Genomic DNA, 25,902 nt, shown 5'->3' on the forward strand with positions numbered 1-25,902 from the left:
CAGTGCTGTGGGGAAGATGGGGCTACACAGGGTGGTCCGCCACTGGGTTTGAAGAAGCAGGAAAGCACCTAGTCTGAAGGTTACTTAAAAACCCAGGAGATTGATAGGAAAAAGTGAGCCTCATAATGAAGGTCCAGTCCTGCGTGCAGGCAGCGGGGGATAGAAACAGGTTTTTGGAGGTGGTTCCGCCTCTGATCTCCTGTGTCCCGAGTAGACATTTGCTCCAGGCTGCTGAAGTTACTGGTCTCCGTGTAAGTACGGGGCATACCTAATGCAGTGAGTAGTCTCGGGTGAAATGCCCAGAAGGGCATGCATAGGCCCTCTTTTTGTCAATGAATGAAACACAGTTACGTTGAAGGCCGCGAAATTGAGTCTTTGTCTTCCTGCTATTCCTATACACATTAGTGTTAAGCTTGGGGAGGCAGGAAAGCTCTGAATACCCGGTATCCCCCTGGAAACAAATTCTCTCTGGAATCCGTCGGTGTTTACAATGTAACTATGTAAGTTACATTGCAACTCTCCTGAGAAAGGAGCCTGCCATCTAAAGAGAGAAATGCGGGCAGCCTTTGTCTTCGTCTGTAAGGGTAGAAACAAAGAAGGTACCCAAATCGACGCCTTCCGATTCTCATCCCTTATTGTTCATGTGAGACCTTACTGCATGCTGGCTTGTAGGAAGTTAGGTTTGGAGGCTGTTGCCACAATACTCAGGGTGTGGCTACTTTCTAGGGTACAGAAGGGAGGGCCTTGGGTCAGGATTCAAGGTACCATTGTTAGCAAACAATTTACACTCTGGTGGCCTGAGGATGCTATTGGTAAGACGGTGAGGCTGTTCTGTGGGAAAGTGTAGTCCAAACCACCACCGGGTCTGTGGGCAAGATGACTCAGCCTTTCAACTTAGCGGCATTTGAGAGGATTCTCATCCTTGGGTGAGTAGGGAAACCTGGTTCTCCCAGATGTAGTAAGGTCTCCTATTTAGTGAGTCAAATGCTGAACTGGTGTGCATTTCCCTAAGTTAAACAATGTCTCATCCAGGCTGAGTGTGGTGGTGAATATAACTTTAATCCCAGCGCTGGAAAGGCAAGGCCAGGCTGTGAAACCTTGTCTCCGGTGTGTGTGTGTGTGTGTGTGTTGGGAGGGGGGGTAGCAAAATGCAGGTGACTAGGCCCGTTGTGCTACCCTAAGAGCGTAAGTATGGAGTGGCTGGTCCTACTCTGTATACCTTCATTCTTAACTGATAGGTACAGCAGCTGCTTATGGAACAACCTGTATCCAGAATGGCAATTTCTGTGAACTCATTTCTGAGTTCCTCCCTAAGCCAAATTGTATGGATGCTAATCACTTACTTTTTTTTTAGTACACAGCTATTTTCATTTTAAACATTATATTGAAAATTGTTATCTAATTCATAGGGAAATTTGTTTTACAAAGAGTTATTATTAAGAGCCGTGTTCTAGCCAGTTGTAATGGCCCAAGACTCCTTTATTCCTAGCAGTCTGGAGACAAACTCAGGCAGGTGGCTATGAGTTCAGGCCAGCCTGTGCTGTATATAGTTTAGGCTTGCCTAGGCTACATAGTGAAACGTCTCAAGAAAACCATATCCCCAGTGAGTGACTTGGCACATTTCATAGCCGACTCCAAACAACTCAGATCTCATGGGGGTTGGATATGCCATCTGTGTTGTGACATGAAGGTGTTGGTCACAGGAAAGGACATCTTATTTCTTAAAACTGTTGATTTCTTAATATTGAGTAGAAGAAATGAGGAAACAGCCGTGGACAGGAAGGTAGAAAAAAATGTCTCTTGCATTAAACTCACTTTACTTGGGTTTTAGTGTCTTGCTGTAGCTCTTCTGCAGGAAGTCAAGATGAGTTGGCCAAGAACTAAGGTGGAGATTTGAGGGAGGGAAAATGACTCACTTGACTTTCAGTTTCTGAATCATCCCAAATACCCACAGCCAAGTTAACTGGTAAACTGCAAGAATGAGTTGATGGCTGTAAAATTACTGCTTTTCTGGTAAGAGTACTTAAGGACTGAATCATCCTTGTAAACTTCACTCTGGTACAGATAGGAATAAACCACAGACTGTGATGTCCATTCTTCCTGCCTTGATACTTTCTTGGATCTTGGAATTTTTAGACTGGATGTGGAGTATTCAGATAGGAGAGGTGAGCCCACGTGGGTAGGGACCTGCAAACCCCTGCTGGCTCTTAAGGCCTGGAGTAACAGCTCAGCCCAGGGCTGGGGGTGGTCTTAGAGCCACCAAGCTGTGCAGTGAGGCCACACCCCTGCCTAGTTTGTGCCTGTCTGCACGTAGGAGGGACAACTGAACTGCAATACCTCCAGTGGCCTCTGAGACGCCCCCTGCTTCCCCACTGAGGTCTGAGGAGGGAGCTCTGAGTCTCTTTCCCAAAGCTAAGTCTAGAGGAAGCCGCATTCCTTCCAAACATTTTTTATTAACCCACCGGTCATATTTTGTTTTTAAACTGCTGGTGTTTCCAGTCATGAATGTAAAAGATTTTACCCTATGACATGCTCATTTTGGAGGAGTCCAAACTTCTGATTAAGAAGTAGGGAAGAACTGGGTGGGGTGGTGCACGCTTTTAGTCTTAGCACTCAGGAGGCAGAGGCAGGCAGATCTTGAGTTTGAGGACAACTCCAGATTCTGTAGAGACACTGTCTCAAAAAGCAAAAAAAAAAAAAAAAAGAAGGCTCTGGTAACAGCACTGTTAACATAGTAGCAGATGCCTGTAATCCCAACATTCAAGAGGTAGAGGCAGGAGAATCTGAAGTTAATAGTCATCCTCAGCTGCTCAATGAATTCAAGGCCAGTCCGAGGTACATGAGACCCTGTATCAAACAAAGCCAACAACAGGATTGGGTGTCCAAAATCCAGGGTAGGGGGTGGGGACAAAGGAATGTGGGAGAGTTAAGAGGAGTCAGGGGTTATTTATGGATTGAATAAAATCAGAATAATTTTATTTTGGGGAAGTCTAAAAATACAGGTCAGCATTGATGCTGAGTTCTGGGTGGTAGAAATAATGGGGTTTGGGGCTCCACTCCCCCTTGGGAAGAAAGGCAGTAGTTGTAATCCTATAAAGGTCACTGTAGGCAGGCACGCACAGTAAGTAGGTCAGTGCTCTGGGGCAGCTGCCTCCCCACTTTAATCCCCCCGCAGACTGGTTCAGGGCACTCCTTTAAATGCCGAGCCTGTGCTCCAGTTGTGGAGACCGTTGTGCATTCTGCTTACACCTGGTTCCCTAGGCTCCTAAGCCAGGGTCCAGAGTGTGGGCATCATTCCCAGAAAGAAACACTGGCCGCTTAAACCTGCTAAGAGGCACCGTGTGCCAGCAGAACAGAAACTTCTCCCAAATCACCTCCTTCTGGCTCAAACTGGTTCTCTGCTCAGCAAAGCTGAGATAGAGGCCAGGAGACCTTGGTACTGAGGACTGGAGAATTTCTTTTCTGTCCTAAAGTAGAATGGTCTTTCTGGGGGGAGGGGAGGCCCCCCATAATTCCACAAGAGTTTAAAGTAGGACTGTGAAGGGTAAGATTAAATAAATGACAGCTGGTTTTTGCTTGTTTCTCCTATTTTTTTTTTAAACCACAGGAATTTTAACTCCAAAAGGTAGACTCATGTTCTGAATAGCCTGGTAACACCAGACCTTTCTGATAGAGAATTTGCTGGGCTTAAAAGATAGACCTCCCACTGGGTATGGTAGCAAATGCCTTTAATTCCAGCATTCAAGGGGCAGAGGCAGATGGATCTCTTGAGTTTTAGAGTAGCCAGGGTTATATAGTAAGACCATGTCTTAAAAAATAAATAAGCCAGGCAGTGATGGTACATGCCTTTAACTGGGAGGCAGAGGCAGGCAGAGCTCAGTGTTCTCGGCCAGGCTGGTCCATAGAGCAAGTTCTAGGATATCTAAGGTTACACAGAGAAACCCTGTCTCCGTCCACCAGGAATGTTTATTGGCCACAATGATTTGGACCTACATGAAGATCTAATAGGTAGACTGAGGCATGGAACTTTTCAGCATGACCCGACAGGAATGCCAGCTCTAGGGTTGCATTGGGCATTTTTTTTGTTATTTGTTTTTATGACCTTTGTGCCTGACATGAGGGAAACATGTGAAGGGCCAGGAACTGCCTGAGATGGTAAAGGGCAGCGCCGAGCCGAGCCGAGCTGAGCTGAGCTGGGCCTGTGCATGCCTCAGCCTGCAGCCCACACTGAAGCCTGGGCTGGTGTCTCCTTTCTCACAGAGGGGCAATGGCTCTGAGGAAGATACTGCTGCGGGGGCTCAGGCTCAAGAGTAAGGCCCCTGCCCCTGAGCACGGTGTTGGCTGCTGTCATTGGACATGCCAGGCTTCTGCTGCTGACTGGAGGTTGGCTGTGCATGTGGGTGCCTCCTGAGGAGGATGCTGGCGTGGGTGGGGCCATATGTCCTGGCAGGCACTACTATGCAAGTAGCTAGCCAGTAGGGCAAGCCCTTCACAGAGGTCCACCATGCCCTAAGAAACCAAGGCTGGGGCTGCTTTCTTGGGCCAGAGAAGACCTCAGAAAGGGTACCGTATAGATACTATAGATAGGTAGTTGGTTTGAGTTGTGGGGCTCCATGGGGGCTGTGGGATAGGCAGAGGAGCCCTGGTTGGGGGTGGGGAGGGGGGACCCCAGGTCAGAGGCTGGGAAGAGAAACAGCCAGTGAGCTGGGCTCTAGATTGGCAAGGAACTTGAAACACTTGGAAGTTTGTTGGAGTCTATTTAATTGTATCAAACTATTGATTGTTACATATTTCCATTTGTCACTTTGTATCTGATGGCAAGATACTCCAGTCTGCAAACTTCAAGTTAATTCTAGATGGGTTAATGGGTTGTGTATTTGGAGGACAATGAAGTTTTTGAAATTTTACCTGCTAAGTTGCATTTCCGGGCCCTGAAGGCAGCAGCCCTTGTCTATCAGAACATGGTTGTCAGTATAACAAAGGTTGTACTGTCAAGTCTGAGAGCAGTCTAAACAGGGAAAGAAAACTGCTGAACTCTGGCATGGTGCTGACAGGTTTGGGTCATGAAAGTTTTCCATGGATTATATTAGGTACTTTTTTCTTTTGGCTTTGGGGGTCAGTGGATCAAGGTGCCCTTCCCAGGTCAGTGAACCTGCCCTGAGAGGCACACTTGTGACTGAGGGCATAGAGGACCCACAGCTTTCACTCCATTTTAGCAGAGTAATCCTGAAGGGCGTAGGGCTGATGTGTAGAGCTTCACCTCAGATTTATTTACACTTAGTTTCTCTTAAAGCATTTCACATCAATAATTTTATTAGTAAAGGCTATGATGCTGGGTACGGTGACACATACCTTTAATCCCAGCATCAGAAAGGCAGAAGCAGGCGGATTTCTGAGCTGGAGTCAGTCTTGTCTATATAGCACCTGCAGCGAGTCAGGGATACTTAGTGAGACCCTGTCTCAGAAAGGGAGCAGGGAAGGAGAGTTTTCATGAATACTACCGCCCAGGCAACAAGATGATAATTTTGACATTTGTCCTCTTAAGCCTTTTTTTCCTTTTATCTTGAGGTGGAGGGAACCAGGTTTTTTATATAAACTGGAGAATATGGTGGTGCACACCTGTAATCTCAAATCAGTAGGAATGATAGTAAATTACAGGTTTAAAGACACTTCAGGGGGTGTCAGTCATAGTGACTCACTCCTGTACTTTTTTTTTTTCCCCAGAGCTGAGGCCCAAACCCAGGGCCTTGCAAGCGCTCTACCACTGAGCTAAATCCCCAACCCCCCCTTTTTTTTTTTAAGGATTTATTTTTTATTATTATGTATACAGTGTTCTGTCTGCATGTATATCTGCAGGCCAGAAGAAAGAGGGCACCAGATCTCATTACAGATGGTTGTGAGCCACCATGTGGTTGCTGGGATTGAACTCAGGACCTCTGGAAAAGCAGTCAGTGCTCTTAACCACTGAGCCACCTCTCCAGCCCCCCACTCCTGTACTCTTAACACTTGGGAAGTTGAGGTAGGAGGAGATAGCTCAGTGGATGAAGGAACTTGTTTCCCATGACCCTACTTCTGTTCCCAGGACCTCACTGGTAGGAGGAGGAGAAAGCAGACTTGTCTTCTGATCTCAGCACAGTGCCCACCATGCACCCCCTAAAACTAAATAGCCATTTTTGGGTGTTAGGCGATAAAGTACCACAGGGGAGCCAGTAGGGGGTCACATTTACCTCCAGAGTTTCATTAATCATGTCTTCTCCCGTGTGTGTTTAACGTAGCTGAATCTCTAAGAGCAACTTCTACCTGGTTATTAAGGTAACTCCCACAAAGACCTTCAGTTACACTCAGCTTTTACCTTAATCCTTGTACAGCTCTCCAGAGCAGACTATACTCAGCTCTGAGCGGTCTCTCCAAGTGGGGCCGAGGAGTCATCCTGAGTCAAAAAAAGAGCAATATGTCACCGGAAGCCCATGCCCAGAAAACCAAAGGTATGACCTGATCATCAGTGGCCTCAGGCAGGAGTTTGCAAGGAGATACAATGTCTCAGATGGAGAGAAGAACCACCTGGTGACTTTTCAGTAAAGTGGGTTCAGAGTCTGTTCTATTCATGCTGACTTTAAGTGAGATCTGAGCTTACTTTACACAGCAGGGCTGCATAAGGGGGTGGATTGACCACAAGCGTGGTTACCAGGTGTTTGGAAGGGTCTGCACTTGGCTGTGCTGGGGGGAGGTCTTTGCTCTACCACTTGGCATTTCTATAAATAGCCCCTTAGAAGAGATAGAAGGGGCTGGTGGGTTTTGATCCAGCTTCCCCCTCCCCCCAGGCTATCCTGTGTTTCTTGTCTCTCCCCTCTATATTTCTATCTGAATATTTCTCACCTCTTTCAACTCAAGAGTACCCTGAGGGAAAAAAGTAGGGGAGGGTCTCCCCACAATGTACTATCCATACTGGTCCCTCAGCATGGCTGAGGAGCTGTGGGAGTTTGTCAGCCATGTTTGTTTCAACGATGGGTAGACAAAGAAGCTGACTGCCTGGGGACATCCTGTGTGAGGACTTCCTAAGATCTGGGCAAGGGGAAGAGGGAGAACTGATCTTGGCAGAGAGGCCTTAATGAGACTGAGCGCATTTAACAAACACTTCAAGGTGCTTGGGGTAAAACCCAAGTAGACCTCGAGGAGAGGTTGACTGTCTTGGGGAGTTAGGGATGAACAGTGTTGGCCACCAACAATAGCTCACCCCTCCTTAAAAAGTTTTCAATTCTTACAGTGAATATAGTGGTGCACCCCTGTAAGCCCAGCACCCAGGAGGCTGGAACATGAGGACTGCCGTGAGTTCAAGACCAGCCTGGGCTACATACAACGAGAACTTGTCCCCTGAGAAGTTTTCAATTTCTGTGGTTGAAGACTTATAGGCCTCCATTTTCTTTGGATCACTTGTAGGTTGCAGAGGTCTCTGGCTATTGCCAGGTCTCAGGTAGCAGAGTTTTAGATGAATATTCTTCAGGCGCCCAAAAAATACATTCGTCGAGTGAGGGTCCTTGACTGGCAGGGCAGAGCAATGGCAAAGAGCGGCTTGTTATAGAACTCAGGCTGAAGACTTTAGGCTCTGGAGTTTTAGAGTGTGGTCTGAGAACTCAGGAGAAGGACGGCCAGCTTTATTCAAGCCTCTCAACGTCTGTCGATGCAGCCCAGAGCTTCTCCAGAGTTCTGTCTCTAACCAGCTCAGTGAGCATTTAATTGTCAGTCAGTCATAAAGTTAAAGCAAAGGTCAGGGCAGCTGTTAGGATTGTGACCTGGGTGGTTAATTACCTGGAACAGATGTTCACACTACTGAGAGTGTGCTACCTATCAGACATGGATAGGGAATCCAGATGGTCGGAAATGTGGCTGGGGAAGCCAGGTCTAAGGTCAGCACTTGGGAAGATCAAGGATAGTGAACTGAGTTCAAGGTCAGCCTAGGTTACGGAGTGGATTCCAGGCCATCAGGGACCAGCAACTGTGTGCAGTTGTGTTTCCGAGGTTAGTGATGACTCCTTAGTGAGGTCGTAATGACTTTGGAGCTGTTCCAGAGCTCTTGTGTCTAGTCTTGTAGATGTTGCTGGTGGTTTTTGCTAAAGAATTCTGGGATTTTACTTCCTAACCAGAAAAGCTACATTTTTGTTGCCTGTCAGATCTTAATTCTCATGGCTAATAGAAGCTAAAAAATAAACTTGGACGATGAAGTCAGTGAAAACCTAGAGCTCTGGAGCTGAAAAGGACTTGACGTTTATCTCCCTGGTCAGCGGGGCCATTTTGGGTTTGAATGAACGTGGTAAAGAGGCCGTATGGTTCTTCCAAAGCACATACTTGGAGATTTGACACCTCCTCATGGTAGACTTCCCAAGACACTAAAAGAGGCGCCGGGTGTTTGTGTGCAGAAGAGATGTTCCTTACAACTTGTTTGGGGGTGTTTCTTATTACAACTTTTGAGGAAGTTTCTTCATGTGTCTAAAGTGATGTTCTTTCTAGGGTGGGTGAGAAAGTTATCAAAGTAAACAGTAGCTCACACTAGAATCCTGCCTGCTCTGTCCTTGGGACTATATGAGTTGGATGGGAAGTTGCTTTTGTTCATCAAGGTCTCTGCTGTTTGCTCACAATCACAATGAGCCCTTTGCCCAATTTGAGGAGCACCCACAGAACCAGCACGTGCCAGGCCTCCCGTGTAAACTGTGCACAGAGCAATCATCGAGTTAATGTGTAAGCAGGAGTCAGCTGCCCCTGCCAAGTGGCTCATTAAGCACTGTCTAGTCTAATTGCACTCTTCAACTCTCTGGGACCCAGGACCCCAGCAGCCATGCCGAAACCACACAGCGAAGCGGGGACTGCCTTCATTCAGACCCAGCAGCTCCATGCAGCCATGGCTGACACCTTCCTGGAACACATGTGCCGCTTGGACATTGACTCCGCACCCATTACGGCCCGCAACACTGGCATCATTTGTACCATTGGTGAGTGTGGCCCTGCCCTAAATGGAGGCTTTGTAACTGATTATCTCCTGAAGAGCGTAACAGTTGAAAAGCTAACCTAGGTTCTGACTGAGGCCCTTTATACGTTTATAGGGAGTGGCCACAAAGAGTTACACTTAGTTTTCTACAGTAGATGATGTTCAGGAGGTCTTCCTTAGCGATTCTTTGTAGGAGTATTTCAGAGACCTAAGATCTTTTCCATATGGTCTGCGTCACCCACATCCAGTAGTTGGACATCTTGAAGGCAAAGAAAACTGCCTAAATCTTCCCTCTATCTTCCTGATTATGTGGGGCCCTGAAGACTTTGAGAAAATGGCAGTGTTTCCCCCTCATAAAAATTGAGAACTTTGACTAGTACAATTCTTTCTGTTGATTTCTGGAGTTAATGATTGAAAAGCAATTAAAGGATGAAGAGTTTTGATGTTGAAGAGATTTCACACATTTTCCTGAGTATCATGGTTTTTTTCCTGTGACTTTAAATGTGTATTATTAATAGGTCCTGCTTCCCGATCTGTGGAGTTGCTGAAGGAGATGATCAAGTCTGGGATGAATGTGGCTCGGCTCAATTTCTCTCATGGATCTCACGAGGTGGGCCTCAGCTAGACTGCTGGGACAGGAGGGGTCATATTCATTAACGATGATAATCCTGGCAGGTGTGAGTCTGGGTTTCTCAGTGAATGGGACATTGTCCTAGCCCATCCCAGATTCCTTCTTCCCTTCCTGCCACCTTCATTGGCCTAGACAAACAAGGTCTGCTTTGTCAAGGACCAGGGCCGTCTCCACCCTGAACCTTCACACAGAAGACAGGAAGGGTTTAGCTGGAAACCCCTCTAGGCCATCATGTGTCTTGGCTCTGCGCTTGGCACCCATGCCTCAGGGTTTCAACAGTGGCTCCTGTGGGTCTGGTGACCAAAAGGTCATACAGAAGATTGATTCTGACTTAGTTCAGTTCCGAGATGGTTAGGGAGGTCCAGAGGGGTTTCCATTTGAGTCGAGTCTAATGCACAGACTACAACAGGTCATATCCCCGTCTGCATGGTCTTCCCAGCATCGGTGCCCTTCGTAAGAGTGAGGTGGGAATGCATTTCAGCTGGGGCTGTTCATTAGATGTTCTCACTGAACATGAACACATGCAGGAAGCAGATGGCAGCTGTTAGAAAAGCCCCTTTGTGCCAGTGCTCAAGTTGAGAACAACCCTTTCTAGCAGTTGGGCTGATGGGCCTCTAAAGAGCTACCTTTTGAATACTTTGTCAAACTTGACTGGATTTCCTACTGGCATTGATGGAGGAGGAGACAGTCCTCTCCTGCTTCTTGGTTCAGAGTAAAAGTATTACCCTGTGCTCTGTTTGCCCTCTGACCTTTGGAAAGTTGTTTGAACTAAAAATAGACATGGAGGAGCAGTCCAAGAATTGAACCCCTCCTTCCCAGAACATGAGACTCTTCACCATAGATCCCTGAACCCATATTCCATAAATAGCCTGATGGAGGCTAGCCCCCAAATGTCATGGGGCCTAGGATAGTCCAGTGGGCACCCAAGCAGTATATGGCACATCCTTGCTTGGTGTGATGGTACAGAATTTGAAGCAGAATTGTGAGTTCAAAGCCAGGTTGGGATACATGGCGAGTTGGAGGCTAATTTCAGGAACATAGTAAGATCCTACTGCAAACCGAAAAGCAAGGTGGTTGCTTTCCAAGCTCTGCTGCTCTCGGCAGGAGCAACCAGGAGTAAACACGAGGGTGAGCCTAACTCAGAGGCAGAATTAGAATTAGATCCACTTGCTGTGGTCCTTGCAAGTAGAGTCTCTGTGGACTCTTTGCAGGACAGTCAAAAATAAATTTGGGGACATGACCTTTAGGCTTTTCATTGGCTCTTGAATCCAGTAAAATAATACCATGCAGCTCTAAGATGGCAGTGGCCAGTGAGATCATCCAGACCAGCTGGGAAGGGGTCAGCTCCAGCTTGAGTTTTTAAACTGTAAGAGGCATTTGGAGATTATCTGTACTTTGAATCTTATTCCTAGATCAGGCTTGGGCTTTATTTATTTATTTATTGCCCTTGTGAGTTTATTTTTAGGTTTTAGACTGAGATGAGGAAAACTCCAGAAGGTTTGGGGAGCTGATCTGAAGGCGTTCTGTGATGTCATGTAATGCAAACAGTTTGGCCGAGTGTCGGGTCTCTTATTTCATGTGCTCCTTCGATGAGGAGCTAGCTGGGGTGCATTTTTTTGCTGGTCTTGGTGTTTTAAGTACTCCTGGAGATGCTAGACCTGTACCCCCTCCCTTGGACAGGAACATCTGCTGCTGCATCTGCTCCTTTGACAGCTCTGGCAGTCTCCTGATTGCACCTCATGCTGTTCACGTGGGCAGAATGTGTCACTTCTTGCTGAACAGGCAGTGCTGGACCGCCACGCTGACTTTTAAATGGCCTAAATTTAGCGCCTCTGCCAGGATGGCGCTGGTGGATACCAGTCTGCACCATTTGGTAATGAGCCAGCAGAACCATAGCTGTGATGGTGGAGGACACGATCCACCTCCCAGAAGTGTACCGAGGGCTAGCCATACAGAGAATTTTAGTGATGGACCACCCAGGGTTCTGATTATTAAGATTATAATGCGGTTTTATATACATAACCTCAAAATACCTATTTGTGTAGAACACTTGTGAATGGGCTGAGGTGTGTAACTCAGCAAGAGCAAATCCCTGGGTTTAATCTCACTCATACTTAAAAAATTTGTTAGGCCAGGGGGAGAGATTTTAAGTCTAATAAAGTAGAAATTATACAACAATAGTTCTTCCGTGGAAATTAACGGCAAAATCTAAGACTATTGTAAGGACCTCTCTAAAACAAACCACGGCAGCTTTCAGGCATCTTTGGTCCTTGAAGATAAAGGACTGGTTCCAACCCTCCTGTCTCCTGTAGATAACAAACAGGCTTGCGAGTGTCCTTCCGGCACACAGTGGTCAAAGGACAATGAATAACGTGATGAATTCAATGGCCCGTTATCAATGATGTCACATGGATCTGCACTATCTACAACTTCTTCAGCTGTCTTGGCTCTGAGTCCACGATTGAGAGAGGAAAAGGCCTTTGGGAGGACTATATATTGTAGCAAAGGACAGTTCTATCAGATGGGCCACTCGTCACCTGTCCCACTTCCCTTTCTAATCAGATCTGAGAAAGTGATTGGGAAAGGAAATGTCTGTGTGACTGAGCAATGAGCTGTTTAGCTTGGGCCATTGTTGACCTACCTAGGTCAACAACTTTGAGTTTGAATTGAAGTTGGGATCGATTGTGAAAACAGACTGACACAGACTGCCAGGCAGACTTCAGACACAAATCCTGGGTCCTTTACCTACCCTGCTTGTTAGCCTTCTTTGAGTCCTAGGCACACTAGAGCAACTGAGGGGACACATAGCTACTTTACTTGTAGGGCGGGTTCATGATCCTGCCTTTAATGGATTTTAGTGGTAGAGTTCTAGAATGTTCTAAGATTTGCTACTGGAGATGATTCTGTGGTAAATGGGGGACACTGTCGTTTAGAGAGAAGAATGGAAATTGGTAAGATGAGGGGATAGGAGTGAGGATTAGAACTCAGACACTTTTCTTCCATAAGTGATCAACTTTGGCTCCCAGGTAAGGAAAGGAACTGGAGTCAGGTGTGGTGGGGGCACCTGTCAATCAATCTTCCTCCTTTCTCCAGTACCATGCAGAAACCATCAAGAATGTGCGTGCGGCCACAGAGAGCTTTGCTTCTGACCCTATTCTCTACCGGCCTGTTGCCGTGGCTCTGGACACAAAGGGACCTGAGATCCGTACTGGGCTCATCAAAGGCGTAAGTATCTCAGGAAGCTAGGAGTGCTCTGAGAGCAGGCAGGCCTCCCTCCTGGTCATCTTCTCTAGTTTCTGTCTGTCTTTAGGTAAGTATTTTAGAGTTTAGGCCTACAAATGATAGGGCCTTTTGGTATGGATATGGGTGTTCTGTATGGCTGTGCACCACATGCATACAGTATACTGCAGGCCAAAAATATATATCCCCTGGAGCTGGAGTTAGAGATGACTGTGAGACACCATAAGGGTGATGAGAATTGAACCTAGGTTTTTACATGGACAATAAGTGCTCTTCACCACTGCATCATCTCTCCAGCCCCCAAATGAGAATATTTTATTTGTTGCTGTTTTCATCTGCATAGCTAGGAAATACTATGTGTGTGTGGGGGTCACTTTTTTACTATGGTTTTTTTTTAAAGCCTAAAGTCTCACTGGTGAACAGGGTTTTTTCTCCCCATTTCCAAAGACAGACTAAGACTTTATTCCCAGGAGGAAGGTGTCTTGGTACTTTGGGCCAGGCTTTGCACATCCCTGTCAAGGGGGCTGGCCCTGCAGCGCACACACTGCATGCTGTCTTAAATCTGCAGAGCGGCACTGCAGAAGTGGAGCTGAAGAAGGGAGCCACCCTGAAGATCACCCTGGACAACGCCTACATGGACAAGTGTGATGAGAACACCCTGTGGCTGGACTACAAGAACATCTGTAAGGTGGTGGAGGTGGGCAGCAAGATCTACGTGGACGACGGACTCATTTCACTGCTGGTGAAGGAGAAAGGTATGCATGGTCCGTGACCAGTTCCCATCTCCAGAGCTCTGAGATTGAATGTATCATAGCTCCTTTGGTAAAGTATTTATTTGCCTAGTGTGTATGAAGGCCTAGGTTCAGTCCCCTGAGGATCAGAAGTTTAAGGTTATTCTTAGTCTGCATCCCTGTTCTGTTTGAAACACTGCCTCAAAAAACCAAAACGCCCACAAAGGGCCAGGTGGGTGGTGCGTGCCTTGAACATTTGGTAATAGCACTTGGGAGTTGATGAGGGGACGGTTCTCTCTCAATATGGCATGTATAATACACCTATGTGCCTTTGAATGCTAGATAAAATTTACCCATTCTAAACAGTTTGTGGAAATTTATTTAAATGGTTTATGTATTCGTTGTTGCATTTGGTTTTAAGAGGTTTCCTGCAGCCTAGGGTGGGCTTTATTTATGTAACTGAGGCTGGCCTTGAACTCCTGATTCACCATGTCTGGCTATTTATTTGGGGACAAGATCTCGCTTTGTAGCCCTGGATGGCTTGCAATTCATTGTATAGACTATGTTAGTCTTGAACTCAGAGGTCTATCTGCATCTACCTCTTGAGTGCTGCAGTAAAAAAACCTGTGCTACCACAGCCAGGCAGTGGTAGCGCACTCCTTCAATCCCAGCACTCGGGAGACAGAGCCAGGTGGTGAGTTCGAGGCCAGCCTGGTGTACAGAGAAAGATCCAGGACAGGCGGCAAAACTGCACAGAGAAACCTTGTCTCAAAAACTTAAAAAAAAATGAAAATGAAAAAAAGAAAAAAAAACAAACAAAAACTTGTGCTACCACACCCAAAACTCAAATTTCTGTGCGTGGTGAGGAAACTGACTTAATGAGTCCAATTGCCTTGCCTGAAGTGTTGGAGTCTTGCTTGATTGTGGCTCTGGTGTCCTCGGTGTGAAGTAGCATGTAATTCACAGAACTCAGAAAGGGCAGGGGACCCTGCTGCTGGCCTCCTGTGCGATGAGACAGACCCTCATCACTGATCCTCCACACCTACCTTTTACACAGGTGCTGACTTCCTGGTGACAGAGGTGGAGAACGGCGGCTCCCTGGGCAGCAAGAAGGGGGTGAACCTCCCGGGAGCTGCTGTGGACCTCCCCGCTGTGTCAGAGAAGGACATCCAGGACCTGAAGTTTGGAGTGGAGCAGGATGTAGACATGGTGTTTGCATCTTTCATCCGCAAGGCAGCCGATGTGCATGAAGTTAGGAAGGTCCTGGGAGAGAAGGGCAAGAACATCAAGATTATCAGCAAGATCGAGAACCATGAAGGCGTCCGCAGGTGAGTCCTGCAGCCCTTGGCATAGCCCAGTCCTCTGTGTCGGGGGGTGTTCTGGATACCTGCCCACCAGAACATAGCCTGTCAGAGTCAGATCATCTTAGGAGCCTGATATTTGGCCTGCGTTTTGGGACGCATCTGGAAACTCAGGGCCTGGTCTCCATGCTGAAGCTTGTAGCTTTGTGGTCTTTATTTAGAACACATAATGACTGATGAAGAGTGGTCTTTTAGCTTCCCATAGGAAAGAAAGCACATGATGCTTTAGTTAAGTTGGTATTCATAAGGATGAGGCAAAATAGGGTGACTAATTTGACTGTCTTGATAAGCCATAGGGGCTGGTGGACCTATGGGAGGTAGAGAAGAACTATACAAGGGTGTAAGACCCAGGCAGAAGAGAAGAGAGTCCACGTGACTAAACCTCATCCCCCTCACCACCTTTCTTCTGCTCAATGAAGTATTCTTAGTGGTGTTGAAGAAGCCCAGCGGGCAAGATGGTTAGCCTAGTCTCCTGGTCAAGGTTGCCTGGGTGCCCGCTGGCTTCTGAGTGTCCGAGGGTGTGGCCCTCGTGGGACATTCCAAGTCAGAGACCTCAGGAAAGCGTCTGTCCTCCCTTTGTGTTTTCTGCTTCCTGTTTCTTTATTATCTTGCTCTTCTGCGTCAGGTTTGATGAGATTTTGGAGGCCAGTGATGGGATCATGGTGGCTCGTGGTGACCTCGGCATTGAGATTCCTGCAGAGAAGGTCTTCCTGGCTCAGAAGATGATGATTGGCCGATGCAACCGAGCAGGGAAGCCTGTCATCTGCGCCACACAGGCACGTGCTGCTTCCTTCCGTGTGCTGTGCTTAGGAGACCTGGGCCTTGTCCCCTGGTCCCTGTTCTCCAGACATGTGCACCTATACACTATCCAGGGAGTCATCTTGGCAATTACTTATCACTGAACATGGCCCAGAGTGTCACCTTATCTCACCAGATGCTCTTGTCTGTCCCTTCACAGATGCTGGAGAGCATGATCAAGAAACCCCGCCCCACACGTGCTGAGGGCAGTGATGTGGCCAATGCAGTCCTCGATGGAGCGGACTGCATCATGCTGTCAGGAGAGACAGCCAAAGGGGACTACCCTCTGGAGGCTGTTCGCATGCAGCACCTGGTAAGTCCAGACTGCCTGCGGTAGAAGCAAGCTCTCCCGCAGAGGCTTCTGCATCCTCTCCCATGGTCTCTTGCCTTCCTCCATGGCACAGCAACAAGAGTGAGGTTGGTGTGTGTGGAGTGCTTGTTTTTTTGTGTGTGCGTTTTTCCTGTTATACATTCATTGCCTCTACCCCACAAACCACCCCTTTCTCCTGCTCTGGAGGATGCCGCTTTCATTACATAGGCCACATCTGGCAAGAGATTTAAGCCCTAGGATGCAATCAAAGGGTGCCTTGGACCTTCTCCTGGATGGTTCAAAGGGCCTGGTACCTCTGCTCAAGAAGCCAAGAGTTCCCAGCTGGTCTCTTGGTTTGGTTTCCAACTTGATCCCTGCTAGTCCCTTGGACAGATGCTTCTCCACTGTAGGCTGTACCCGCACTGAGCTGTTCTGAGCTGGCCTTGCATGGTGCCTGTGTCCTGGGACTGCCTCCCCTCTGTGCCAGACCCAAAGCAGGGCTATAAATAGAGCTGGGCATGGAGGGAAGGGTGCTGAACTCCACAGGCTCTGGACTAGGAATTTGGAGGAAGTGTGAAGACTTTTCTCTGGAGTATGTTCTTTTAATACTTTGGTCAGATACGGTGAAGTCTGGCATTCAGAAGATGAGGCAGGAAGATAGCTAAGAGTTTGAACTGAATCACCTCCTTCTGCTGACTGCTTCTCAGGGGTGGAGACCCAGGTCCTTGGCCCTATGTTCTTCCCTGGAACTTCTGAAGAGGCAGTTATCGGGCTGCTTACTTTTGCCTGATGAAAGAGTACTGTGAAGTAACTTTTGAGCTTTTCTGTTCCATTTTCACCCAGCAAAGGACCCCTGTCCTTTTTGTGACCTTAGTTTCCCACCAGCCCCCAGATTTAAGACAACTGAAAAAAGAAAGAACAGCCCGCTGAATTAGCCATCTTGCCTTTCTTCCCTGCACATGTGTCTGATTATTGAGTTTGTGCAGATTCCAGGGTGACCTGAATTCTTGGCTCTGTGACCTTTTCCGTGGTTTATTATCTGTGCCTATGTTGGAACTGACAGACCAGCCCTGTCCTAGACAGGCTGTATATAGCTTGGACACCATCACTGCTTGTGTGATGCAGTTACTGTTACGACTGTTAACGTGGCGTCACATAGCTGCCCATAGCAGGAAGGTCTTGTCCTCCCAGGAAACCATGTGCCTTTGATCACCTCCAGTCGCTGCCTTCCTGGTTTTACACCACATACCCCTTTCCTAGCTACCTGCTTAGTTGTGTGATCTGCCCACAGAGTGGTCAGGACAAGTTAAGGTTGGCATTGACCAGGTATTCTAGTATGTATAGCTGTGGGTGAGTTATGTGATCTCAGGACCTTGCCCTAAGATGGGTTGGATGAGATATTAATTATAGCCTTGGCATTAAACATTTATTGCCGTCATTAAATGTTAGATAAGCCTCTGAACACGTTGATGTAATCTTCATGGCCTCAATTTGTAAATGAGAATCACATGGTGTGGTAAAATGTGGGTTCCAGCCCAGGTTTGCTGTCCATTTGCTGCACCATGCTGGAGCAGCAGGTGTGGACAGGTCTCCACTAGAGTCGGGGTTAGTTCTGATGTCCATGTTCTTTCTTCCACGCCCTCCCTGGGCTTTCCTATGAACAGACTCCTCGAGGCTGGGATTGCATGGTGCTGCTCAGAAGATGAGTCACAGAGTCTGGGTTAGACTGTGGCTGCCCCTTCATGGGGTGCAAGCCTCTCCCTCTGCCATCGGTTAACACTGAACAGCTTCTCCCCTTACCTGTCTGCTGTTTCTGCCTGTGTCTAACTGATGCAGTTCCTGACTTGTAATTAAGAGCTAGGCATCCCAGCTACGGCTGTCCTTTGTGCTGCATGCATTCCATTCTTAACCAAAAGAGTGCTTTCCGCTTGTGAATCTGCTTATATCAAATCAATGAGATGATTTGCTGGTTCTTTCTCATCCCTCCCATACTAAGATGCTGATGGTTTTAATTCTCTGAAACTTAACATTTCCTTTCTAATGCCTGGTCTTACCTGAACAGGTAGTCTGTAATGTAACACACTTGCTATCTTGCAAGGTTTTAATTAGTAAGTTTTAATCAGTGTCTTGAGGGACATGCCCGCATGCTTTCACAGGCATGGGTCTCTTCACATGGCTGTTCAGTGTACTGCTCTTAAGTGAGCCAGAGTTTCCACTGTTATGTTTAGAACTGGTACACTGTGCAGCTTTGGCTCTTTTGACCCTTGACCCCAGCTTCCAGAGCTGCCCCAATGTTTCCACTGTAAACACTGGGCAAACCCTCCGGTGTCTGTGTAAACTAGGCTGGAAGCCCTGCTGTAGTCAGGCAGCCATGTGAAGAGGAAAGGGCCTATTCCTTCCTGTAAGCAGTATCAGGAGGCAGTGTGGTCAGATGGAAGTGATGTGGCCTCCACCTTGGCATCTTTCCATGTCAAGGTCCTAGGGCCTAATACCACTTTGTCCCTTTCTTAGCTTCAATCGAAAGAAAAACCAAACTTCTAACCCACATTGATGGTGCATGCCCATTATCCCAGCCCTGGAAGGCTGAGCTGGGCAAAGAATGATTTCGACTCCAGCCGTGGCAAGTTTAAAGCCAGTAAGGGCCACGGAGTAAGATCTGATCTTAAAAACTCCAGTGGGGTTAGGGGAGGGTTAAAAAAAGAAAGGAGACGATCCTAAGGTGGGTAAATGAAGTCTTTCAAGAATGAAAGACTTTTCAAAAGTAAGCAGTGGAAATCAGCACAGGGCTTTGACCACCCTGCCTCTGTGTCTGCCCAAAGGACAGATGTAACTACCTTCCTCTCTGATTAACTCCCTCTGTCTTTCCATGTGTTGTCTCCTGTGTTTCCCTCCTTCGTCCCTCTTCCTGATCCCTCCTACCCTAACCCTTACAGATAGCTCGGGAGGCTGAGGCCGCCATGTTCCACCGCCTGCTGTTTGAAGAACTTGTGCGAGCCTCCAGTCACTCCACAGACCTCATGGAGGCCATGGCCATGGGCAGCGTGGAGGCTTCTTTTAAGTGTTTAGCGGCAGCTTTGATAGTTCTGACGGAGTCTGGCAGGTAGGGCCCTGAGGGCAGGTATTGCTATAGGATAACCACTTCTCACACCAGCCGCTTCAGGAAAAGGCAGCTAAGCCAGCCTTGTGCCTGAGCTTGGGCACAGCCTCTCTCCTTCAGGAAGGCAGCCAAGGAGGTCATGATAGGGCAGAACCAAAGGATCCCCTCATGGGCACAGTGGAAGTCACAGGCACCGGTGCAGGATGGTTCCTGGGGAGTTTGTGTCGTGCTCAGTTCAGAACTTGCAGTGACGGCTCCTCCTGGCATTTTTGTGCCCAGGGACATTTTCCTTCCCAGTTGTCTGTGACTCCTCCCCCCGCTTCCGTTTGTGACAAAGCTCTGACAAAGCCCTGTCCCTCCTTCCCTTCGTCCCTCTGGACGGATGTTGCTCCCCTAGATTGCCCGAGAGGCAGAGGCCGCCATCTACCACTTGCAGTTATTCGAGGAACTCCGCCGTCTGGCACCTATTACCAACGACCCCACAGAAGCTGCCGCCGTGGGTGCCGTGGAGGCCTCTTTCAAGTGCTGCAGTGGGGCTATAATCGTGCTCACCAAGTCTGGCAGGTAGGAGGCGGCAGGGGCTCCCTGGGGATGCCCTGCTCAATTGGCACCCCTCCTTGGGGATCCCAAGAGTGGCTTTGGGCCAAGTTTGGCTGCCACCAAAGGACTCCAGGCAGCACTCACAGGTATCCCAAACCCGTTTGGCCCCAATATAAGTTCACAGCCCGCCTCACAATGAATTGGAAGCAAATACCAGTTTAACTTTAGTTTAGTTACCATGTGGCCTTTAAAAGTCCCGTTTGGAGGCCTGGTGAGATGGCTTAGTTGGTAAAATTGCTTGCTATGCAAGCCTGACCTGGTTTGGTTCCCAGAAACCATGGAGGAGGAGCAAACTGACTCCTGATCTCACATACGTGCCGGCAGATACAAACACTAATAATGAGCATTTTAAAATCCCACTTGGAGGGTTTGGAGATAACGTCTCAGTGAGTATTTGTTGCACAAACATGAAGACCTGAATTTGGATCTAGCACCTGTGGTAAGGTGAATGCAGACAGCAGGGTGCTGGGGGCTTCCCAGCGAGCCAAGTGAGAGATCCTGTCTCCAAAAATGAGATGAGAGGTGGCTTGGCCTTTGAGGGCACTGGCTGCTCTTCCAGAGGCCCAGCATCTACATGGCAGCTCACGACTGTCTACCTCTAGTCCCAGAGGAATCCGTGCCCTCCTGTAAACCCCACAGGTATTACATGTACGTGGTGCACCGATGCACGTATGGGCAAAATCCCGTTCCACGTAAGTGAAAAAGGAAACGGTGGAGAGTGGTAGAGGAAGATGCCCAATGTCAGCTGCTGGCTGTGCACATGGGCACACAGAGGCACGCACCTGTGTGCACCACACACTCCACAATAGTGGAAAATACCCAGGTGTGATATCCCATGCCTGTAATCCCACTGCTCATGAGGCAGAGTCTAACCTGGGCTAAGGCTGTGCACATGGACTGAGTAGCAGCAGGTGGGTTCTCAGGAGCTCCAGGATAAAAGATCTATGCTAATCTTGTACCTCAGCCCTGCACCTTGGCTATTAGCACTAGACCTCTGGAGCTTCACTGAGGAGTTCCTGATTCCAGCAACTACCTCCTTCAAAGCCTGTGGGTGCAGGCCAGCAGGAAGATGAGTATTTTCTGCTGTGCTTTGTCTGGCCCCCCCAATACATCTTGTGTGTCTTCAGAGCTTGTTCAGTTAATTCAGCAAGCCTGAAACACATCTGCTAGAAATGGACACTATCATTTGTCATAGGTTGTTTAAGGAGGGGTCCCTAGAAAGATCTAGATGGGCCAAGCATTCCTATACCGTGCCTGGTTACCACCCAGATTTTTTTTTTTTTTTAAACCAAGTATATTTGGGCCTCTGGAGTTCAGTTGCTGAGACTGCCATAGTGCTGCAGTCTTAATACTGTTGGCTCCCAGGGACTGGTCACTCTGCTGCTGCTACTGTTTGCAGAGACCAGAAGTCCAGAACTGGGCATGTGCTGCTTGATTTGTGAGTGTTGCTGGCAGCTGTGGGTGCTGGTGAGGTTGCTGCCTTGCTACATGGAAGGGTTCACGATATGGGAGGGATTCTAGCCACAGTCCTGTGGGACTGCCCATACTGTCAGTTTAGGAAGGGCAGGAGACAGGATGGAGGGGCTGGCTGTCCTTGGAACAGAGTAAGCTCTCCCTGGGCAAGGCCTGTGGCTCAGAGTTGATATTAGAGAGTGAGCTGTACTGAAGGTGCTTCCCGTCTCCTGGGTCTTGTGACATGTGTTTAATGCTCGGTCTGTCCAACCTGTTCCCTCCCCATCTCAGGAGTGCTCACCAGGTGGCCAGGTACCGCCCACGTGCTCCCATCATCGCTGTGACTCGCAATCCCCAGACAGCCCGCCAGGCCCATCTGTACCGAGGCATCTTCCCTGTGCTGTGTAAGGATGCGGTACTGGATGCCTGGGCTGAGGATGTAGACCTCCGCGTGAATTTGGCCATGAATGTTGGTATGTAGCTGGAAGCAAGAAGATGGGGTGTAGCTAGAGTTTTCCTGCCTGGCCCACAGTCAGGACAAATCTCTCTCACCTGCCAGTCCCACAGCCGCTCAGACCCAACCAAGTAAACACAGAGACTTATATTGCTTACAAACTGTATGGCCGTGGCAGGCTTCTTGCTAACTGTTCTTACAGCTTAAATTAATCCATTTCCATAAATCTAAACCTTGCCACGTGGCTCGTGGCGGCTGGCAGTGTCTCTGACTCAGCCTTCCACTTCCCAGCTTTATTCTCCTCCTTGTCCCGCCTATACTTCCTGCCTGGCCACTGGCCAATCAGTGATTTATTTATTGACCAATCAGCAACACACTTGACATACAGACCATCTCACAGCAATGGAGTGCTGAGCAGTGGCTTTTCTAGGGGTCCCGAAACTGTCCTCTGAAGAGCTGAGCCCCTCTGTCCTTACCCTCCCAGATTAGGGCCTGAGGCAAAATTAATTGTCTCTACTCATTACTGAGGTTCTCTTAAGACTGGCTGAGCTACTACTGTACTGTGTGTAGGGCACACACATTACTACGTACTGCTGATGTGGCCTTTATTCCTGTAAAAGGTTGGATATCCAGGGGCAAGAGAAGCCACCTGGCTCTGACCTTGGGCAAGGCTGACCACACTGGAGTAAACTGATCTCCAAAGGTCCCTGCAGTCTGAGCTCAGCCCTTTTTTAGGCTAGGAGGCTTGTACCTTGTGGTAGGAAGAATTGGTTGGGCAGCCTGGTCCCCTACCAACATTGGGATTATAGGTACTCTTTGGAATGTACTTGCCTGGCTTGTGTCTGGGCTAGGAGGAAAGCGCCACCTTGTGGTAGGGGAGAGTAATGGTTGTTTATTTAGGACTGGGTGGGACTTTGGGGCAATTACCTCTGCTCACCAACCTTTCTGCTCTTTCAGGCAAGGCCCGAGGCTTCTTCAAAAAGGGAGATGTGGTCATTGTGCTGACCGGGTGGCGCCCTGGCTCCGGTTTCACCAACACCATGCGTGTAGTGCCTGTGCCTTGATGGCCCTCTGGAGCCCCTCTTCCTGACCCTTTCCCATCCCCTCCCCCATCCCATCCATTAGGCCAGCAACGCTTGTAGTGCTCACTCTGGGCCATAGTGTGGCGCTGGTGGGCTGGGACACCCGAGAAAATTAATGCCTCTCTGAACCGTGGACTAAAGCCCAGCTGTCTATCATGTGGCCCTACCCAAGCCAGGGGTGAAGGAGGAATGCAGAACTGGAAACCCTCTGGCCTTACCACAAAAGGGCAGCGACATCTCTGTGTGCTTTGCTCCTGTAGAAAGTTGCCCAGAGAATTCCCAGCTCTGGCCTGGAGTCGGGAGACCGCAAGAGTAGGGGCTTAGGGTACGGGGCCCAGGTTCCTGTGTAGATAGCCTTTGGCCCTGGCCCTGACTTGCTTTCCCAACAGCCTTGGCCTCCCCTCTCCTCCTTGTGCACTCCTCAGCTGTTACTGCAGACACACACACTCCGCTCTGCACCTTCCATTCTACCGCAGCATCTCCAGGCCTGTTGCTATAGTGCCCACCTGAATGTCAATAAACAGCAGCTGAAGCACCTGTGTCCTGTTCTTTTCTGCTGGGGAGTGGTTGAGCCCTGCCCTCTGAGCAGGTGAAAATGACAACGGCCTTGTACCCAGCTTTGGGTGCCATGGTCCCACCAGATCACCTGCAAGGCATAGAAATGGAAAAGCCGCCGCTGAATACTATATATGTACCGAGTATATAAATGGCCTCCTCCAGCACCAAGGCTAAGTGTGTTGGGAAGCCCATTGTTCTGTTTATCGCGACAAAGATGGGAAAGGCTGGGACATGTTCAGCTAGCACCTATGATGGTAGATAGACTCAGGTCCCCCTTGTGCTGGTGGGCTGACCCCTGCAGTAGAGGACCCTTGAGGGTGCTGTAGGATGAATCCCTGCTTGACACCTGAGACCCTCAGGGCCCTTATTACTTCAGCACAAAGGGCCTTTTCCTGTTACCCTCTGGAATAAGGTACAGCAAGAACAAGGTGGGATCCTTAGATTCTCCTGGCCGCTGTTGGGAGAGCCAAGTGGTCCAGTGGGGACACTGAGGCCTGTGAAATTGAGAAGTTGAAGCACAAACAGCTCAGGGACAAGTGGTGGAACGGAACTAGAATAGAACAAAACTAAAGGACCCTGAGGATGCTGATCACCGGATGTGAGGACCACATTCCTTTTTTTTTTTTTTTTTTTTTGGTTTTTCGAGACAGGGTTTCTCTGTGTAGCTTTGCGCCTTTCCTGGAACTCACTTGGTAGCCCAGGCTGGCCTCGAACTCACAGAGATCCGCCTGGCTCTGCCTCCCGAGTGCTGGGATTAAAGGCGTGCGCCACCAACGCCCGGTGAGGACCACATTCTTTGGCTTCTGGGACCTTGCAATTTTGAGACCCAAGGAAGACCTGTCAGCTGCTGGGCCCCACGAGGGCGGTCTGGGAGCGGGGAAGGCTCCACCAGTGAGCTGAGCTCATCCCCAGCAGGCGGCCAATGGGCGGGCGGGGGTGGGTCTTTCCCCTGGGTGGGCGGGGCCCGGAGGGCACTGGGTCTGGCGCGCAGCCCTAGGCTCCAGGAGAAGGCGCTGCGATGACTGCCCTGAGCCGTAGCGAGCCTGTCGAGGCGGGCAGGTAAGGGCGGCGTCCTTGGGCTCCGGATTCCGGAGGCTGCGGCGAGGGGCAGGGCGGCTCTGGGAGCGCAGCGCCTGGGCGTCTTCTGCCTGCGGGCCGGACACTTCCTGGCCGCGGGAATTCCGGCTCGGGTCAAGCTGCGCGGCTGGGACCCCCGTGCCGCCTCCTTGCTGCGAGGTGTCCGAGGGTCGGTCTTGGCGGCTTCGGGCGAGCGGAAGGCACGCTCCTGGACTCACCTCCTGTCGGCCACCTTCGCGGTCCATTCATTTGCGTTTTCATTCATTTCTCACCGTAACGACTCCCCAATCCCGGTTGCCTCCATCCCCAGGCTGGTGCTTCCCTGCGGGCCCCTGCAAAATCCTCTCCTCTCCCAGCGAGATCTAGGAGCACACGCGGCTGCCCCGGAGGCAGCGTGGAGCTGTCCCAGCACGACTCGGCCGCACCCCGTTCGCCAGGCCCGGGCGGGCTGGGGCCGGTCTCCAAGCCCGGAGAGCTGGTCCAAAGTCGACCTGGGAGGAAAGGAAAGTTCTTGTAGCTGGAGGAGAGTAAGGGGGCAGGGAAGACACGAGGTGGCATCAAGAATGGGAGCTGTGAATGTAATGTTTACCTAGCATGCACAAGGCCTTGGGTTCGATCCTCAGCATGGTATAAACCAGGCGTTGGTGATGCACACCTACATTCCCAGCACGGTATCCAAGATGGTTTACGCTTGCAGACCTCTGGGAAGCTCTTACGTGAGCTGAGATTCAGGGTCGTCCAGGATCACATAATGAATTCAGGACCAGCCCTGCGAAGTGTGGGATTTAACTCTTGAAGTCTTGAGGGCATGTGGATGAGATTATTTGAGGGAAGACGCAGCTTACGGATGAAACTGTAAATTCCTGCTCCCACCCAGTCCCAAGCCTACACAGCTGGACATCCCTGCTAGTCAGGATGGATCTAGGTAGAACAAATGTGATCTTGTGCCTACATCAACCCTGGATACATAGGGCTGTGGATTTAGCGGCTCAGCCCTCTAAGGATTTGAGGAGGTGAGGTGTCCAGCTAGCTGTTATCTGCCCTTGTCTCTGTGCGTGCTGCCTCCCTCAACATACATGATTGTGCCCCTCCTTGCAGAGACCTGACAAGCTGGATGTCCACCCCACTTGTTAGCTCTGAACTCCACTCCTGATGCAGTAAAGACAAAGTATTGCCAGAAGAGATGGGTAGATGGTTCTCTCACCCTCTAGGCTGCTCTGCAGTCTCCTCATAAGGCCACTTGGAGTCCAGCACAGTGGGGACACTCTTGAGTAGAGGTTATAGTTTGGAAGTCATTAAAAGTGTCCTCAGTGGGTACCTTGGGGCAAGTGAGCAGGTCTGGAGGGCAAAGCTGACTGGCGTCTGCTGAACATTCAGGAGGTTTCTGCTGGGGCAACCTGGAAGTTTTCCCCAACTTCTCGCAGGGCAAGGATATTCTAAATAGCATGGAGAGGTCAGCCTGGACCCCATCCAGGCCTTCCCGTTGGTGTTGCTTTCAAATTGCTGAACTCAGGTGGGTCTCAAAGCTCTA

At 49.2% G+C, this 25,902-nt stretch overlaps 1 protein-coding gene across 4 annotated transcripts; it reads left to right on the forward strand.

The window, feature by feature from the left end:
• The first annotated feature begins 793 nt into the window (after positions 1-793).
• On the forward strand, positions 794-23,271 carry Pkm (pyruvate kinase M1/2). Of its 4 annotated transcripts, none has more exons than XM_059268016.1 (12): positions 794-926; positions 6,369-6,485; positions 8,818-8,984; positions 9,499-9,590; positions 12,705-12,836; positions 13,420-13,606; positions 14,640-14,910; positions 15,569-15,719; positions 15,902-16,054; positions 18,985-19,151; positions 21,492-21,673; positions 22,612-23,271. In XM_059268016.1, the coding sequence occupies exons 1-12, from the start codon at positions 877-879 to the stop codon at positions 22,716-22,718; spliced, it is 1,776 nt and encodes a 591-aa protein (XP_059123999.1). In that variant the 5' UTR covers positions 794-876; the 3' UTR covers positions 22,719-23,271. The 4 variants fall into 4 exon arrangements, with proteins under 4 accessions (XP_059123999.1, XP_059124000.1, XP_059124001.1 ...); XM_059268017.1 differs by lacking the exon at positions 18,985-19,151 and adding an exon at positions 19,546-19,712; XM_059268018.1 differs by lacking the exon at positions 6,369-6,485 and having other exon boundaries at positions 815-926.
• Positions 23,272-25,902: the final 2,631 nt, after the last annotated feature.

Source organism: Peromyscus eremicus, chromosome 7, assembly GCF_949786415.1.
Source record: "Peromyscus eremicus chromosome 7, PerEre_H2_v1, whole genome shotgun sequence".
Taxonomy (NCBI): Eukaryota; Metazoa; Chordata; class Mammalia; order Rodentia; family Cricetidae; genus Peromyscus; species Peromyscus eremicus.

Excerpts from the sequence above, each read along its gene's own strand:
- Pkm (XM_059268016.1), top strand. The coding sequence starts at position 877 with ATGACTCAGCCTTTCAACTTAGCGGCATTTGAGAGGATTCTCATCCTT. Across the intron at positions 9,591-12,704 it reads TCTCTCATGGATCTCACGAG|TACCATGCAGAAACCATCAA; the intron begins GTGGGCCTCAGC and ends TCCTTTCTCCAG. Across the intron at positions 14,911-15,568 it reads AACCATGAAGGCGTCCGCAG|GTTTGATGAGATTTTGGAGG; the intron begins GTGAGTCCTGCA and ends CTTCTGCGTCAG.